Here is an 18,458-nt window from a genome sequence, read left to right as displayed (position 1 = left end):
TAATTTTCACAAAACAAGCTGATCACTGGAACCCCAGAGTCCTTTAGTTGAATGAGTTCAATAGCATATACAGTATGTTCCTGTGCTGTAAACAGAGGTTTGACCCATATGTTTTCTATGCCAATCACCAATAGATTATCAGTGATTGTCAGGCACTAAAGCTAAGCTAAAGATTACCACAGAACTTAAACAAACCATACTTACTCAGTGAGCTGTTTGCACTTGTTGATGAGATCAGTTCATTTATAGTTGCAGTCATTTCCACAAAATAGAACCACAAAATAATGGACCATAGAGACTCAGAAGTGACAGAAAATTCAGCATTGCTAGCATTGGTGAGAACCGGTCTACCTGTGAAAATGAAGTGGAAGTCTGGCAGCCATGATTACTAAAAATGTCTTAAACAGGCTAGTTAAAACAGGGCTAACATCAGTAATCTATTGTGTATCGTGCTTTATTTTTTGAACTGCTGTCCGCTATGCTAACGCCATAACTCTTTTGCTTATAGCCTTAGTTGTGGATTAGTAGCAGGCAGATTGCTTTTCATTTTTTTGTAGGTATTACTAGAGGGATGCATGTAGATACTGTTGAGATCAGTCGGAATGAACAGATATAGTGTATATTAATGGATGAGTTCCATTAATTTGATTGAGCCTTTAGGATGTCAGTCTTTTCAACCTTGAGCTTAGCTCTGCCTCAGACAAAGTACAACCATTTTTGTAACTTTTTGAAACACTTTCTCTTTAAGGCAGATACATTTGAATCTTAAATGTTAGAACGACTTGTGTCTGCACTAGCATTTTAAGGCTGATTTATAAAGCCGTCCATCCACACTGAAATGTCAGAACAACAGAAGTGAGATTTAGCCAGCTTAGTGTGGATGTAGTCTCAGACTGTAGTTGAAGCAACTCAGGCACCAATTAATCACCTGCTGCTTTACATTCACCCTCAGTTGTGAGGCTCTCTCTCCCCCCCTCATGCTCCTTTAGTTCTAGTCTTTACCTTCTCCCTCCATCTCCGACAGATGAAAAGCAGAGCACATAGGAGGTGCCACATTGCACTGAACCACGCCATCTGAGCTGGCAGCACAGCAAAGTGTCCAAACAACGTTTCCCCAAACAGTCGCCCATTCCAGCTCACCCTAATTGGTTGCAAATGCCTTTCAGGATGAGCCAGTGATGGCTGTGAGGAGTTTGTATACACAAAGCTCATGCTCTTTAAAGCACAATTCCACCATGATTGATTTTTTTGGGTCATTTGTTATGTTTTCCATCCCTTAAAATGAACTCTGGCTGTTCTTACACATGCAGCTCAATTAAAGATCATTAAGGTCAGTTTTCGAACGTTTTTGAAGAAGGATTAGGTCAGCGTTTTATATTACAGTACTGAACGCAATATGATGCTATTAATCTTCTCTCCTCTGACACCAGTAATGCTGGAATGGTCCTTCAAGCGCAGAGACAGGGTTCCTTCGTCAGAGATCAGACAAACAGAATTAAAATGCCCCGATCTGCGTTGGCCTGCGTAATTGGCTTCCGGTAAACATCTCTGTGGCGCTTCACGGTGCAGAATGTGGCATTGATTTGTCTTCTGTCATAATGGTTTCAGACCAAGTGAAACCTCTCAGATGAAGATCTTTTTCATGTTTATGTCCGCATGCTTTCGGAGTCTTCAAAGCAATCATACTCGAGCCAAAATCACAATGTTAATCACCTCAAAGGAAGTGTTTTGTGGATAAAAGGTATTTGAGAATAGTGCGGTGAATAGGTTTGTTTGATTGTGCGCGCACGTTGTTTTCGTATGTTTGTGCATTTATTGTGCGAGTGCTCAGTAAATGCTCAGTATCCAGGTCTGGGTTATGTCCACACACAGGATGTAGAGGCTGAGTGTGTGTTTGTGTGTGTCGCCAATCGCTGCTGTGTGCCAGGGTCTTATTCCTGTTTGGAGCCATCAGCCACCCATTGATCAAACCTCGCCTACCAAACTTGATTCACTGACTGTTTTGCTTCCTGCTTCTAACACACAAAAGCCAACACATACCTCAGGCTAATATTAATATTTGGTTAAAATCTCAAACATCTGCTGCTGATAGGATGGACCTTTTGAGTTTCGTCTAAAGATTTGCTTTAGTCAACCCAGTGTCTATGTGCCTCACCAACCAAGTCTCCTAGAAATTAAGACCAAGAACCTTTTATCCAGTCAAAGAAGTACTATGTGTTTTTTTTTTTACCACAAAGAAGTCATAAGGAGGGTGTTTGGGGTGGTTTGTGGGCATATAAAGCACATGACTTCTCATACTGAGTCCCATATGTGTTTAGGTTTAGACTACTTAACACTTGTGAGCAGATGTTGTGGGGAAAGAAAATTAAATATGTTGTCAGTCAACATTTTGTCGATACACTCAGCATGAACAATTTGGAATTTTTCACATCAGCAAACAAAGTTGTATTGTTCAGGTCTGACAGATGTGATAAATGCATTTCCCTCCTTCCTTTCCATTTCCAGATTTTTATTTATTTTAAATTCTGCCATGTTAGCATATTTGCCAGCTAGCAGTCTTCTTTGTCCTTACCTGTCCTGGCACATTGCTAGGCAACCGTCAACTGTCGATTAGGGCAATAACATGAAACCTCTGGCATTCATGTGTATCATATTGTCGCCTGGTGCGTGTTTATGCCCCTATGTATGCACTCTTAAAATCATTGCTCCTTTTTGCCGCTAGTGGCATCAACATCTGAACAATACAACGTGATAGAATTAAATAACTCTGCATGCAATATATGTTTATATAGGGGATGGGTTGCTGATTAACCCTCTGAGTTAGTTTATGAGGCCATAGCTTGTGGTGTTTTGGATATGATTATATGGTAAAGTGTCTGTGTAATAACACCTGCAAGTATACAGAGAGGGCTTCTTTCAGTGACTTCAGTCTCAAAATACCTTGTATTAATATCAGCTGTCAAACTTTTGGACAAACAGAAGGAGATGTAGACAGTCAGAGAGGCAGACGGATAAGCTAGCAGGTATGTAGGTGGAGGTGAGAGACGGACAGAAGTCATGTTGACAGACAGAAGTCATAGTAGAGAATAAAAAGACACATGGCAGAAACAGTAGAGTCCAGGAAGAGAGTGGAGAGATCGTGGAATGAAATGCCAGTGTTCAAAGTGACTTTGTGTTAATTAAACTGACATCTTATTTGGCACGAGGAAGAGACAGAGAGAGTGAGATGGTCATCAAACAGAACCAAAAGGCACCTGCGCTGTCATCCTCAGTGCTGAGGGAGGAGGAGGAGGAAGAGGAGGAGGAGGAGGAGGAGAAGGAGGAGGAGGAGGATTTGGGCCAGGGTCTTCCTTGCTGCCTGGCGGATCTCCTGCTGTTCACACGGAGGGGGAGGACTGTTTGTTTAAATGGCTCCGCATGGCAACCACTTGTGAGCAGCTCCTGTGAAAGCCTCCGCTGGCTCAGCATGGAGGTGAGGGTTGGTGGGAGGGGGGGGGGGGGGGGGGGGGGGGGGGGTCATCAAAAGACGAATAAGCACCGGCTGACACTCTCCTCTTCTTCCTCACCCCATCCAGATGCCCCCACTTTACCTCATCCTGAGTAACCCCCAGTGCTGCAAGGACACCTGTGAACAGTGATGTTAACAGATTCATTTAGGGTCCAAAAATAAATGTAATCCATCAGAAATGGCTACAGCTACATTTTGTGATGTATGTACACTACCAGTCAAAAGTATGGACACAACTTCCCATTCATTTGAACGAGTGTGTCCAAATTTTTGAATGGTACATGCTATTTGAATTTCCTTCTTATTAGGGAAGGATCATGGTTCATTTTGCTTTTGATAGACCAACACCCATTAACTGGTAACTAACCGGTTCATTTTGTGATTTTTATACAGTCTAAGGGCTACACAGAGCATGGCATGGCTAATGATGCTAACCATGCTAACTAGCTGCTAGCCGCCTTGCAGGCTGGTAAAATGGATCTGTCATGTCTCTTTGTATCTGTGGGTGCTCCTGTCAGTGTCGGAGTCTCTGCGTGAGACACTTCAGTCGGTAAATGTGTGTTTTTAAAACATATTCCAGGGCCGCACTCACTCTCAGTCCCACAAGGCACCGATCGATATAAGGTGAATAATGTGAAGCGATGAGATCAGTTCCCAACCCAAGTATGTAAATTAACCTATAGACCCACATGTGTAACCGGTCAAATATATTCTCGGCAGTTAACCGTCCCTACCGCCTATGACATGCAATGAATTTCCCCTTGAGGACAAAACCATCATCATCATTATCCTTATCACCTTCATCATCATGTGCTAGATGCAGACACCTGCTGCCTTTTACTGCTCATACTCCTGCTAGTAACATGCTGTAATAATGCTGTCATCTGCCACTTTATTTAGCACCACTGACTGATGTCAAGATATAATTCATGTGTGCAGTTTTAAAGGCGCTCACTCGGACGCACACCGGCAACAAGGGCAGGTGACAGCCAATGAAAGCTCTTCTTGCCTCCATAAAAGTGCTATGCAAATGATAACAGATGGCAAATGGGTGAATCAAAATGCAAAAAAAGGTCATCATTTTCCTTTAAAAATTGTGTTGGTAAATGTATTACTTCACATTTAAAACTGTATTGACAAAGTGTCTGTATGATTCTAGTTTATTCAGGGATTATATATCATTATTAATTTTGCTTCACTGTTTCAACACCAAAGATGCTGTGAATATGAAAAAAATATATGTGATAATAATTGAAAACTTATTTCCTGGAGAGGGATTTCCATCTCTTCCTGCAGGAGTCAGATGATTGACAGGAAGGACTGTGTAATGTTACGCACCACTGACAAGAAAACAATAAATCTGGAACTTTGACCTAACCAGTAGCAGTTTTATGTTCGCAATGATGGATTATGTCACTCTGGAAGTTGAAACAGAGAATCGAGTCTCTATAACTATCCTGACTGTGCGCAGACTACGGCAGTGTATCAACCTAACTGAAAATAACTGACTTCCTCTTCCAATAACATAATCTCACATCCCATCTCCTTTCTTTCTCAGACATGGACGAGTGCGAGAACGACTACAACGGGGGCTGCGTCCACGAATGCATCAACATACCAGGCAATTACAGATGCACCTGCTACGATGGATTCATGCTGGCCCACGACGGACACAACTGTCTGGGTACGAACACTCTTTGTTTAAACACATTCTTCCTATTTGTGTGTTACTTCCACTCTGACATGCAATTTATGGACTGGAAAGATCAAAATAGTCATGACATTGGTCATAATTAGACCCAACAAAGGTCTTGTTGTTTAATCCTGACCTTTATTTATATCTACTTTATTACACAGTACAATTATGGGATTTTTGTGTGGGTGTGTTGATTTTTGAGTGGGACTGAAGAAGGACAAAGAATTGAGACATACTGACCAATGTGGGTGTTGTACCATAACAAAAAATAAGGCGAAAAACATCATGCATACTTTATCAAAACCACAAACTTTTTAGGTCAATGGTAAGTCTGGTTTTAAATGTATGATTGTCTGGTAATCTGCATGTCTAAGTGTGCCTAAATGTTAATATATCCTTGGTATGTATCAGTGAGTGTCTGTGTGTTTCTGGGGTGTGTGTGTGTGTGCATGTGTCAGATTCAGTGTATGATTGTGAATAGATATGTCTGTCTGTGCTCAAGAGAGTATGGTTAAGGGTGCACGGATGTTCCTGTGTGTGTGCGTGCGTGCGTGTGTGTGTGTCCTTGTATCTCTTAAGCCCGTCTGGCTCAGCTCGCCTTTCTCCGTAGAGTCCCTCTGTCATCGTTTGGAGGGTTTCCATGATTTGTGCTGTTTTATGCTCCTTTCTCTGGGAGGGCGGTCGGGGTTGAAGAGTTCTCCTACAGATATCTGGCTGTGCTTTATTACTGACAGATCCAGCCCATTTAGCCCCAGTGCTGTGTTATTGACTTAGTGTCAGCCAGACTAATGTTTTTTCTGCCCGGTGCAACACGTAGTTCTGCACGGATGTGCTCAAACACATTTAATCCCATCTGTCCTCCACCGCTGACTGATGAGAGCAAAATCAAATTAAAAATGTAAAAAAACCATGTCATTTTGGATGTCCGTGTGTTTTGGTGGGATATGTTTTGGCATTTGTAAGTGTTGTAGCTCATTCTTTGACCCTTTGGAGAGATTGAGTGAGAGATTGAGTGTTAATAGCGGCAGCCAGCAGTGCAGAGTAGCTGATGAGTTGTGGATTCCCCTCACAGGAATGACTTTTAGACAGCTGATATAAAGCAGAGTTAAGGCGTTCTGCTATCAGAATTCAAATTTCCACGGCCAAAGATGTTAAATGAAAATGGTCATAATTCAGTGCCCAGTTCAAACATGCCTCTATAGTTTCTAGTGCACGAGTAGAAGTTTACTTTTGCACTAATAGAGTTATATTCTACAGAAGTGTCACAGTGTCATTAGCCACAAAGATAAAAACAGCTGCATCTTGTTGCCAAAAACTGACAGTGTTAAGCAACCAGTACTGGTCTGGTTTAGCTTTAACATTTAATTCGGCATATCAGTATTCTTGAGAGTGAAAGTGTTTTTTCTTGAGAAGGCTTTTACTGACATTTTGAAAGATACAATAAGTTAAGGTTGGAGGTTTCATTTCTATGTTTTTGCCATCAATCATATTCATTATCTTAGCATTTTGTACACTGGATAAATTGTGGAATGCAGAAATGGGAGTCACTGATACAAACAGCTTTATAACAGCAGGAATCCAACAATTCCTCCAAATTAAAAACACATAGAAGCGTTTTTCTGATCTGACCATTGCTATTCCAGCTGCCTCGTTCCATCTGCAGAAAATGACCTGCTTCCATGTTGTTTCTGTGTAAATACAGTAACACAGCATGCCATGACAGTTACACCAGGGAGTAGCCCTGGAATGCAATAAACAATAAAACCTTTGGATTAACATGTACATACATACAATTTTCATATCAGATTTCACTTGATAATAAGCAGTTATTATATAATTGTCAGTGATATAGATTTAACCATGACATAGTTATGTCATATATGAATGTAAATACATAGTCCAAACATGAACAAGCCTGTCAATCAATGTGAACACAACTCAAACATACCACACAAGTTATGATATCTTCTTAATATACAGTACATACATACAATAGTTTTCATAATCAAGGCACACAGGACAACATTTACTGATTTGTATTTCTAGAGAGAACTAATTGGTTTTCCTCTTCACTTCCATGAAGTTGGATTTCATTTTTTAAGCAAGCATCTAGTGGCCATTAAAGGAACTGCAGCTCATAACATCCCCACATTAGAATTCAGTTGTGGTTGCCTCAGTGTCCCTTTATCTCTCCAGTGAAGCTGGTGAAAACTGATCATACTCAGACACATGATGGGATGGCAAAAACTATAAAAAATGAGACCCTGATCGTAAAAAAGACAGATTTTTCCTTGAGAATATGCCAGTTTTCCGTGTTGGTGCATTTAGTTGGAGGGTAAGTGTCACTGTAATTGTGTCTGACAGTATTTTGTGTTGTTTATTTCCTGCTGGTTTGTCAGTAAATGGTCCCTGACTGTCCCACAGCCGTTAGCTCACTGGTTAGCTGCTGTGTCATTCCGTGTGTTGTGGTCAAGTGAAGAAAAGGGGCGTTAGGTTAGTGGGATTGCACCACACGTGTTTGTGCCACTAATTGAAACGATACCAACTGAGTCATGTGAGAACTATCATCACCTGTTCTTTACGGCCCGGCAAGAGGAAACCAGCCAACGTCTGACTTGAACCCAGAGACTTGCTTTATTGGATGTTGAAAGGATGCGGCCTTAATGAACTGCTGCTAATTAAAAGCTGGTTACTGAGTTCAAACGAGGCAGTAAAGCGTGAAATCAGACGCAGGATCTGTGTGATCACACTCAAAGCCAGTACAGGCTGTGTAACACTTTTTTGCTTATTTCTACCTTCTTTTTTCCCTCTTTCCTTTCTTCCTTTATTGTATTCTTTGTTCTTTCTTTTTGTCAGTCAGGGTTGCTCATTCCTTCCCCTCTCATCGTTCTTTATTTCCTTCCTCCTTTCTTTTAATTTAGACTTCATTCTGTCATCACTTCTTTGAGTCTTACTCTACTTCTATCACCCTTTTATCTATTGTCTCTCCTTTCTTCCATTCCTCTTTTCCTTTTGTGCTTAATCCTCTCTCCAGTGTGTCTTCTTCACTTTTTTCTTTTCTAATTACAACCATTTCTTTCTATCTGCTTTTGTTCCTTTTCTTACTTCCTTCCTTATGTCCCCAGTGTTTCCTTTCTTTTTTCCTTCCTTATATCATAGTTTCTTTCATTTATTTCTGTTTCTTCCTCCACCTTCTTAAATTCCTCTCCTCTCCTCTCCCTCTCTTTATCCCTACTCACCTTTCTCTCTCTGTGGTCTGCCTGTCCCCCCTCCTCTCTCACTGTCATATATTTCTCTTTTTGTCTTTCTCTTTGCTTTTTACAGTTTCTCACCATCTGCTTTACTCTGCCTATTTTTCCATCTATCTTTCTCTCTCCTTTTCTCTCCCTCTGACCTGTTCTACTATTTCTGTCTGTCTGCTGACCTTGTACTGACTTTCATTTAATTACCTTAATAGCTGTCTGGTGTCCTTTCCTTTTCCTTCTTCTCTCTCATCACATTTTAAACTGATTGAGTGAGTCAGATCACTGAATGTTTCCACTAGACTTTCAACCATCATCAGATAACAGCAGCAGACATACAGACTGACTAGTCAGTGTGTTAATGGGAATAATGTATAAACATAATATCATTATATCATTAACATTCAATGAGATGTTAGCTCTCTGGGCTTGTTCTAAGCTGCCCTCATTTTATTGGTGGGGTAAAGTGAATTGCTACATATTAAAATTAGCATTAGCATTAAAAATTAGCATTATCTAATCATTGCATGACATTCTGACTTTTCCAATCTTGACCTGACAGTGCTAAAATTTCCTCTTGTACACAAGTAATATCCACATTTAATGGACAGGTTACCATAAAATATATACTGAACACATTCATGTATTTAGCCTAGTTGAAAAAATGTAAACCTATCCTCTAATATTACTATGTCAGTGTTTTTTTCACATATTTTAGGTTACAGTTAGAGGTCTGGGGTCAGCCCACGTAAATGATTTCACTTCTTTGGCATGTATGCAAAGAAGTCTGAACATTGTACAAATATAGTCATCAAATTATTTGAATTAAAATAAAGGTTAGGGTTAGGGTTAGGGTTATCTGATGAATGCATGCCAAAAACTGTGTGCTCCAGAACTTGCCTTGAGAAAGACCAATTGCGGTCAGAAAATCGTTATATAATAAAATCATTGGAACTCCACCAGTAAACTGAGATTTTGGATAAAAAACGGAAAGTAAAAGCCACTAGCCTGTGCTCCATGAAATCAATATCACTTTTACAAATCTCCATTAAGTCTTCATGATTCGATTGCACATTGAGTGATGAAGCACCAGCGGGGGACCGCTTAAAACTGATCCACCTATGGGGCCACTGGTGAGCCGCATATCTCTGCTAGTTGGGCACTCTCTTAACATTACGTTTCCTGGCTGACATTCCACTTTCACAGAATCATGTGTTTCTGATTCTTATTAAATGATGCAATTCTTCTGATTACAATACAAGAAATCATGGAGTCCTATGATTTATAATCAGCAGGAGTTACGTGCTGGGTTTACTCCACAAAGCACTTTGACTATTCTGTGGAGGTCGGACGTTAATGTTATTTTTTTCCCAAAGCCTGTGTAATAATTAATTTCAGACTAGTGCTTTGAGACTGAATAACTGCCAACTGTAATTGACCCAAACATCTCTACTTTCACTACCAGTGTAAATGCGTGCAGTTGCACTCTAACACTGCAGTAATGGTGGTGGCAGACACATAAATCAGCTGCCAGATTCATCTATAGGCAGTAATAAAACGTACCATTAATGCCTTGGTTTTTGTTGCATTGGGTGTAGCAATCCCTCTGCAGGTGACAGTGTTCATGTTTGACTAATGCACTAATACTGTAGCTATTAGCAGTGTTGGAATGCGTATTAATTCTTGATGCAGCAATAACACAATGCACAGATACTCCATTCAAAGTAAAAGTCCTGTATTCAAAGTGAAAATATTCAGTAGCAATGCACCATATTTTATAGACGATCATGTGTTTTGTATGTATATTCTTAATTATAATTAATAATGACCAATAATAATAATTGTCAAATAAATGCAGTGGAGTTAAAAGTATAATATTTCAATCTTAAATGTAGTATAGTACAAGTATAAAGTGTACAGTGTAAAAGCTTGTCAGCAACTGGATGCTTTAGACTTGGTCGAGCTGTGAAACGCAGTAAATTAAAACAGTAAATTAATGAGCGAATCTGTCTTCCGCACTGTAGCAAGAAAAGAGGAAACCCTCCTGCTCTTCCTCCTGCAGCACCGTGCTGTTTGTACAGCAGCATCTGAACGTCACAAGAGTATCCTAGCATCAGGCCGCATCCAGATCTCAGAGGAGAAAACTTGATAGATAGTTTTTGGATGTTGTATCTCAATTTGGACAGAGTGATGGATCTGGGCTGTGTCTGCAAACTCTGACAGGCAGAGCAGTTTTTCTCATAAATCTGTCACACACTTAAGATGTGTTTGGTTGCTTGACCTTGCCAACACCTCCAAAAGTGATGCAAGGTATTGTGACACAGCACCTAAGCCTTTCTTTCAAGGCAGTTACAAATATATAGTGTTCTAGATGAAACAATGGAAATTAGAAGTTTAGCTTGAGTGTGACATTCATCTTTGCCTCTGCTACAATATGTCACATTAAAGGTCTGGCTTTAGTTTTTAAGTTTTTTAAAGGTTTTCATGTGTAGAATTTAATTTTATTCTGTTTGATTATTGACATTTATTTTACTGTGCATGTTTGCATACTTGTTTTTGTACCCAGTGAATGCTTACCTCTTGCATGTACTCAGTTCAAACTGCTGTGTACATCTCAGAGAAAAGGTTGCACCAGTCAATATTTCAAAAACAGACAGAACCAGTGTGTTTGTAAGCAAAGGTGTGGAGATGACTCATAGTTTTAATAGTAGCCTGTATTATGGAACTTGCTCTGAGGCCAGCAGTATTTCTGTTTTTGCAAATGTGGGATATCTCATTTTGGAACGAAATACCTAAATTTCCCATTTCAAACCCCATAAAACCAAAAAAGCAAGATTGCTGGCAGTGGGAGACGCTGTACAGAGGATTAGGTTGTATTTCAGGTATGATAGGTGTTACGTAGGATCAGTCTATATTTAGCCCACTTTGAGAAGAAATACGACACTGCAGATTGGGTAATGCGTTCCTGTGTATTGACTCATGGATACCGTACTGTCACCAGCCTCTCTGATGCTTTATGTTTACTGTCATCACTAACTGTGGAGGTAAATAGTGCCCTGCGATGCATAGTAACCATCTAAACAGAGCATTCAGAGACTGACATGTCGGCCTATTGTCAAACCGCAGTTTAAGCCGAGCTCCATCCTTCGTCTTCACGCTGCCCGTCAACAAGGACCCCAGTGTTTGTTGTAATGTCTCACTCTCAAGTGTCTCATTCAGCAGGAGATTTACTGTATGGGTCAGAGCACACAATCGCAAACACTCCCTCTCTCATCCCATTTATACATGCATACACGCAATTAATACTGGCAGTGTGTGTACATCCACAGACAGAGAGTGTCTGGGCTCTTGTATGACGAGTTGTCATAACATCATACGTCAGCGCTGTGGCTTGAATCAGCTGCGATGACTTCAAAGATGCTGTCAATTAAAAGCACGTCTTGCATGACTGGTAGAAATGTAACCGCTCTGCTTTCTCACTCATTAATCACAGCTGGGAATATAATGTCAATCCCTGCAACACATCTATCCTAAGAAGACATTTGTTGCAGTAAGCGTTTGAGTTCAGTTCCTTTAGTTTGACAGCAGCAGAGACTGAGAGCTAAAGAATGAAGCTCAGCACAGTCAGAGGGGAAATGAGCTTTGTTGTAGCATAGACTGTAAAAAATATTGGCCGTAACCACCATGACATCACCCACTGGTTTGTGGATTCCTGTTTTGAACCCTTGAGTTTGCATTTTCATTATCACCATCTTGGATTTTGGAGCCAGAAGTGACCATATTTTGACGAGAGGGTGGAGCTGACCTTAACGCTAGCTGCTAGCTTGGTTAGCACAGTGCATTTACAGTGGTTAACTGTGATAATGCTAATGCTAATTTTGGCTAGCAAAAAACAGGCTTAAAACCATTACAACAAAATGTACTTACTGGAAAACACTGAACATCCGACTCCTTAGAGGGTCTATTAGTACAACCAAATGCTGAACAAGACTTTTTTAGGTGACCAAAGTGTTACAATTAACTTTCATGAGCTGAAAACACACTGAAATAATGACAACTACGGCTACACCTATACTCTGTGAATATGGGCTTACACCATGGTTACGTTACCCAACCAACGTTGTCATAGTGGTAGAGAATCACCTGTGTCAGCACCCACCTGTCACTCAAAGCGGCCATGCCCTTAATTGTGCGTAACTTACAAAATTACACAGGTGAGTTATATAACATGTTTATTTCTGCTGTAAAGTTGGGCATTTTAACATTGGGGTTTATGGGGATTGACTCACTTTTGGAGCCAGCCTCAAGTGGCCATTTGAGGAACTGCAGTTTTTGGCACTTCCATGCTTCAGTTTTTTCAGCCCCAGAGGTTGCTGCTTGGGTCTAACCCTTCAGATCAACACTGTATTTGTTGCATCAAAGTGCAACAACTTGTTTGTTTCACCCTCAAAGTTCACACTCAATTTATGTCTTACTTTTCTTGCATTCTCTTGGTCTGCCTGTGAGAAACAATAAAGACTTTGTGGCTTTTAATAGACCCAAAGCATGATACTCAGAAACCTCAGAACATTGTGGTGTTCTGAATGAGTCTTGGATAACAAACTACACTGGAAAATTGCAGAGTGTTGAAAAAAGAAAGAAATCAGTTTGCGTGAGCGTGCAGGAAGTCGCTCCATCATCTCCCAGATGCATTGTGTCAACAAGTTAGTGCACTAATTGATTTAAGATTGCCTAATTGTACTCTGATTAAAGAGCTGGTCCTGTTCAGTTCCTTTCTTCCTTTTGATTTTGACTTTATTTATTTTGTTTTGGCGTGGACACAGCTGGGCTCAATGTGTCGATCGCTCAGTGCCCTCTGTGAATGTCTGGTGCACTCGCGTGAGTTTATTTTCTTTCCGACGCGAGATCTGAGAGGTGGCTGCACAGCAGGGAGTCAGCGACCGGGGCGAGTCACAGAAAGGTCCAACATGTAACAGAGAGGAGGTGGGAGACAAGACAGAGAGGGAGGGAAGAGGCAGATAAACCAATGCTCACATGGAGCTATCAAATCCACTTTCATGAAAGCCACTTGATTTGTTTTAAAATAAGGGCCTAAAATGTGCAAGACACAAAAGCAATATGTAGAATTGAAACATTTCATTTCCAAACTGCATTATTGTGGCTACACTATATGTGTCAGATTTCAGTTGAATCTCTTCTGTGCTCTATTATTGGAATCAGCAGATTCATTTTCATGATGGTACCTGAACATGTGTGAAAAATAGAAAAAATGCTTACATAGTAACAGTTTTTCAAGGTTGTCTCAAAACAGTGCACATACACATACTCTAATGTACAATTCAAATGTTTTTGCTTGTTTTTATTGTTCCTGTCCATACTGGCTGTTAAGTGATCTCAAGTGATCAGGGACAAAATCCGGTCTTTCAGCTGAAGCTAATATGAGGCTTTCAACAGTCTGAATTAGAAAAATTTAGTGTGCATCTTCTAAAATTACAAGTCTTTTTTATATAGAGTCTTCTCTTTTAGGTATTATCCCTCCACCATGGCTCAACAAAGAAACACTCTCTGGGGAAAACATATCATATTAAAAGTTTTATAACTTTGGAAGATACCAACTTGATTAGTCTAACTCAGACTCATATTAGCTCCACTGAGCAAGGACTGTGGACTATGACTTTGTTTCCTATCATTTACATTAGAATCATGTTAGGAAGGGATCACTTCACAGACAGTATGGGCAGGAGAAACATTAACAGCAACCAAAAACTGTTTCTATGTACATATGTGCATGTGAGTATTGTATTTAGATAGACTTGAAAAATATAAACCTATCCTTTAAATAAAGGAAACTTTATTTAGTCCCCAGTGGTGGAAAGTAACTGAGTCCATTCACTCAAGTATTGTACTAATATTGCTCTTTCTACTCCACTAAATTTATTTGACAGCTTTAGTTACTTATCTAATCTTTTTGGCTTTTGACATCTTACAAAAAGCAGCATGTAGTAGGGGTTACAGTTCAGATGTCTATGAGTTGTTAACAGCTCCTCCAAATAGTGATTTTTCCCCTGAAACTTCCAAAGTCCAAAAACTGAAAACAGATTTGTGTATCAGAACTTTGTTTTTTCTTCTTTCCTCTCCCATTAATCATCTCACGACCTCTCAGATTTATCTGCTGACCCTTTGGAAGGGCCCGACCCCTAAGCTGGGAACCACTGGACTAAACTAGCTAACCGTATATAAAGTAGTGTAAACTAGCTCCACCTCCAGCAGCTACAACAGTAACATGCTGCTCTAACACTGATGCTTTACTATTAATAATCTAATGATGTCATATATAATAATATATCAGTCAGAGGGAACAAACCACTACTTTTACTGCAATACTTTAACTACATCAAGCTCATAATACTTATGTACTTTTACTTAAGTAGGATCATGCACTACTTTTACTTGTAATGGAGTATTTTTACATTGTTATATTGATACTTTTACTGAAGTAAAGGATGTGAATACTTTGTCCACCACTGTTAGTCTCTCAACCCTATTATAAACCATAGTGCTCTACAAAATTGTGCAACAACAAAGGAGAGTACAGTATGGTGAGGAACAAGAGAAATAAACATTCCCATAGCTCCCCAATTTATGATCAACCCCTCTAGAAAGGTTCATGCAAATGTTTTCATAGATGTTTGAGATTTTTTTATAATGAAATTAGACAAACAGAGAGTAACCCTTGTCCAAATCTACAGTGTGCAGTATGTACTGAACTCACCCCTGTTCCACATAGCAAAAATAAAAATAGATACGCAGCACTTTGGAATTAATCTTTTCTCTTGTTTGCCTCTTTACTTGCAAATCTTTTCTTTTCCTTACTAGCCTCCCACCCTTACCCTTTACCTCATCTCTCTCCCTTCCCTCCTTCTCCTCACCTCCCTCGCTCTGCCTCCCTCCAGCCCCTCACCGTCTCCTTATCCCCCCCTCTCTGATGTGTCAAGCACATCCTCGTTGTGTCTAAACAAACTTTTACGCAAGTTTACACAAGCACAATCCAACAAAACAGAGGGGCTCCGGTTGAAACTTGCAAAATGGCCCCGTGGCCTGTGTTTATGCAGAAATGTTGGCAGAGATCAATTGGAACTGGAGATGGCTGCATTTCTTCTTTCTGTCCCTCTGTGTGTCTCCCCCTCCAGCCTGAAAATTAAATGCATCAGTCATATTAATGACATCCGTTAAACCATGAGATTTGCCTGAAATAGTGTTAGGAAGTGCAATGAAAGCAAAGCCCAGAGTTCAGCGAGGACACAATGACTTCTGCGGCACTAACACACCAATATATTTACACATGAGCTGGAGGTTTATGGATGTATGAGTCCAGGACAGAATGAAGTCAGCACACAGTTCGATTGGACTTCCAGTCATGCACCATCTAGAGTGCATTCACTGAAAACGATGGGCATACAGCTGGATGACTTTGCAAACATGTCTACAAGTCGGAAAATGTATCAATTTATAATTTGATATTTCCAGGATTTTTGGAAAGGTTGGAATCTTGGATATGTGTTAGTTAGTGGGGGAAAGATCACAAGTTTAAATCACACGGAACACCAAAATATTTAAATCAAAATCACAAAATGTTCTGGGAAAACTGTGGAATTTTGAAACTCAGCCTGTAGTTGCGCCTCCATCCAGGATGAGCTGAATTAAAAAATAAACCTGAATGCATGACTGGTCACAGTGTTTCAGCCTTCAGTCCAGCAATCCCTCAGACAGTATACTGGACACCACTGCACATTCAAACATTCAAAGTTGTTGAAATGGTGGTAGTGGGTAGTTCAGAGACAGACCTTAGTGAACGAAGACTCAATTCATTTGGCAGTTTGGCAGTTTCTCTAACAGCTATATACAGTAACTCCCACCAAACACAGCTGTGTTGGTATGGTGATAGAGTTAAAGCTGCATCTCTGCACCGTGCACAATCACTCTCTTTCTGTCCTCTGTTTTATGGCCTCCCTTTCTCTTAAATGAACTCGGTGTAGGGGTCTGTAACTGGAGGAGTGTCAGAGCTGGCGCCTGTTTTGTTCTTGGTTTTTTCAGGTCCCCTTGGAGCTGATCTCCTTTCTCCTTAAAGGTAGAGTCAGTAATTCTGGAGAAAGATTGTTGATATTTGAACTAAACACCCAAACAAATACACCCCTCCCTTTGTGCTCCTTCAGAAGCTCCACCCCCTAAATTCATGGAGGCGCATTACCAAGGCAACGACCAAAATAGAAATATGGCGGAATCCAGAGGGATGCGTTAGCTGTAGAGTCACTTCTGTTCCTCTCACACATTATCATGAGTGGGAAAAAAATGGTCTCATCAACAGTCCATCCACACTCTCCACCTCTCTGCAGCCTCCCCACTTCTCTCTCAACCTGCATTCAGCGTCTCTGTCCACAGAAGCAGCCGTCTGCCAGCTGCAGCTCCTAGAGAGCAGAGAGGACAACGACCAGACAAACTGCCATCACCAGGCTGACTGACAGCAGACATTTACTGCACCAAAATAGTTTGAATGTCGGCTCCACAGGAAGAAATCAGTCAATAGTGTTTGTATTTATTGATTCACTGATATGATTAATAAGTTAAAAACACATATACAGCCGGATATCTGTGTGACTTAAACAGCTGCCTGCTCAGATTATTACTCTGATGACTCCCCCTGTCATATGCACAAGCACGAATGCCCAGTGTTGCTGATTGGCTGCAGTAGTGTTGTGTTTACATACTCATTTACAGAGACAGTGCTGTGCATGAGCACCAGATTTCTTTTTCAGTGCACACACAGAACGGACAGCTAGTGGATCGTGAGGAGATATTCACTGAATTTACAAAAAGTGCATTGGATTAGAATTGCTGACTCTACCTTTAAATCCAGGTGCCGCTTCAGTAAACAGAAATGAGAAGAAGGAGAAAGTGCAGGAGAAAAGATGAGAATAGGAGGGACATCTTGACATTGTAACTGTGTTTTTGTGGCTTGCTTTCCAGTAGACGGTATTATTGGCCGTCTAGGCAGTGTGAGGGAAGAAGGAGAAGATGGAGCTCAGCGTTTAAGATCGGAAATTGAGCGTAGATTAAGACTTGTCTTTTCCTCCTCCTCTCTCTCTCGCCTGTGTTAACATGATAGTAAAGTATTCCCTGTCTCTCAAAACACTGTTAACAACGCTCTTAAGGGCTTTGTCCACTCTGCAGGGGTTTAGCAAGCCCACCACCACCTTCTAAAATTAGAGACATGAGTTTCCCGGTAAAGCCTCAAATGAGAAAAGTGTCAACAGCTCAGAGGAGCCAGGTAGAGGCACAGGAAGAGACGGACGGGTGAAGAGAGTGTCAAATAAAGACAAAAGCAAAGGTTTGTTGTGCAGCTCAGAATGGAACAAATGTCTCAGATTTTTTTTCTTGTGTAATTTTGGCCTCATGGCAGCCTGTCAGTAACTAATAATGCTGTGCAATAAAACATTTGTACAAGGATGACCGACGTACTATTTCAGTTTGACAATTTGAACAGATAATCTGACATTCACGCCCACCTCATGCAGTCATTGGCTAGCTGTGTGAAGGTGGGAACGTGAGCAGGGTCTGAACTTTTCTCTCCGTCTCTCTTTTTTGTTCTTTGCACAACTATTTCTGCACTGTTTTTATAGTGCAACACTATGAATACCTTCCGGGAACAATTGCGTGAAAGTGTAATTACCATGTCTTGCCGCTCTCTATGACAGGCTTCTCACCCTGCCTTTGAGTGTGGCCATCCAGAACAACTACAAACAGACCAACGGACAACAAACTATTTTCTTTCAGCCTTTACTTAATGTCTCTTAATATTGCTTCTTTCCTGCCTTGATGGTAATCATTAGATAAAAGCAGGTATACTGTCGGCTCAGGTAGGACAAAGTTGGACATCATGTCTAAAATGATAAAAGTTGTATGTACGTATTTAGAGCAGCTATGCGTCTTTCTGCCTTCCCAACAGTACGTCTAT

General features: G+C 40.6%; 1 protein-coding gene and 1 long non-coding RNA gene across 10 annotated transcripts in view; one reads left to right on the top strand and one right to left on the bottom strand.

The window, feature by feature from the left end:
* scube1 (signal peptide, CUB domain, EGF-like 1) overlaps window positions 1-18,458 on the top strand; it is a 124,544-nt gene that overhangs the window by 23,870 nt on the left and 82,216 nt on the right. For 7 of the 9 annotated variants that reach the window (XM_042403394.1, XM_042403393.1, XM_042403399.1 and 4 more), the window contains one exon: window positions 5,067-5,192. In XM_042403394.1, coding sequence (XP_042259328.1) covers window positions 5,067-5,192 — 126 coding nt within the window. Of the gene's footprint in view, window positions 1-252; window positions 336-3,373; window positions 3,473-5,066; window positions 5,193-18,458 lie in introns of those variants that run through there. The other 2 variants (XM_042403401.1, XM_042403400.1) reach the window with 2 other exon arrangements.
* LOC121890829 lies at window positions 15,518-16,561 on the bottom strand. Its single transcript, XR_006093937.1, has 2 exons — window positions 16,291-16,561; window positions 15,518-15,637 (listed from the first exon to the last, which is right to left on the bottom strand). It is a non-coding gene; the product is annotated as an uncharacterized LOC121890829 (long non-coding RNA).

The sequence above is a fragment of the Thunnus maccoyii genome, chromosome 23 (assembly GCF_910596095.1).
Source record: "Thunnus maccoyii chromosome 23, fThuMac1.1, whole genome shotgun sequence".
NCBI lineage: Eukaryota > Metazoa > Chordata > Actinopteri > Scombriformes > Scombridae > Thunnus > Thunnus maccoyii.
This window is presented reverse-complemented; position numbering and strand designations above follow the sequence as displayed.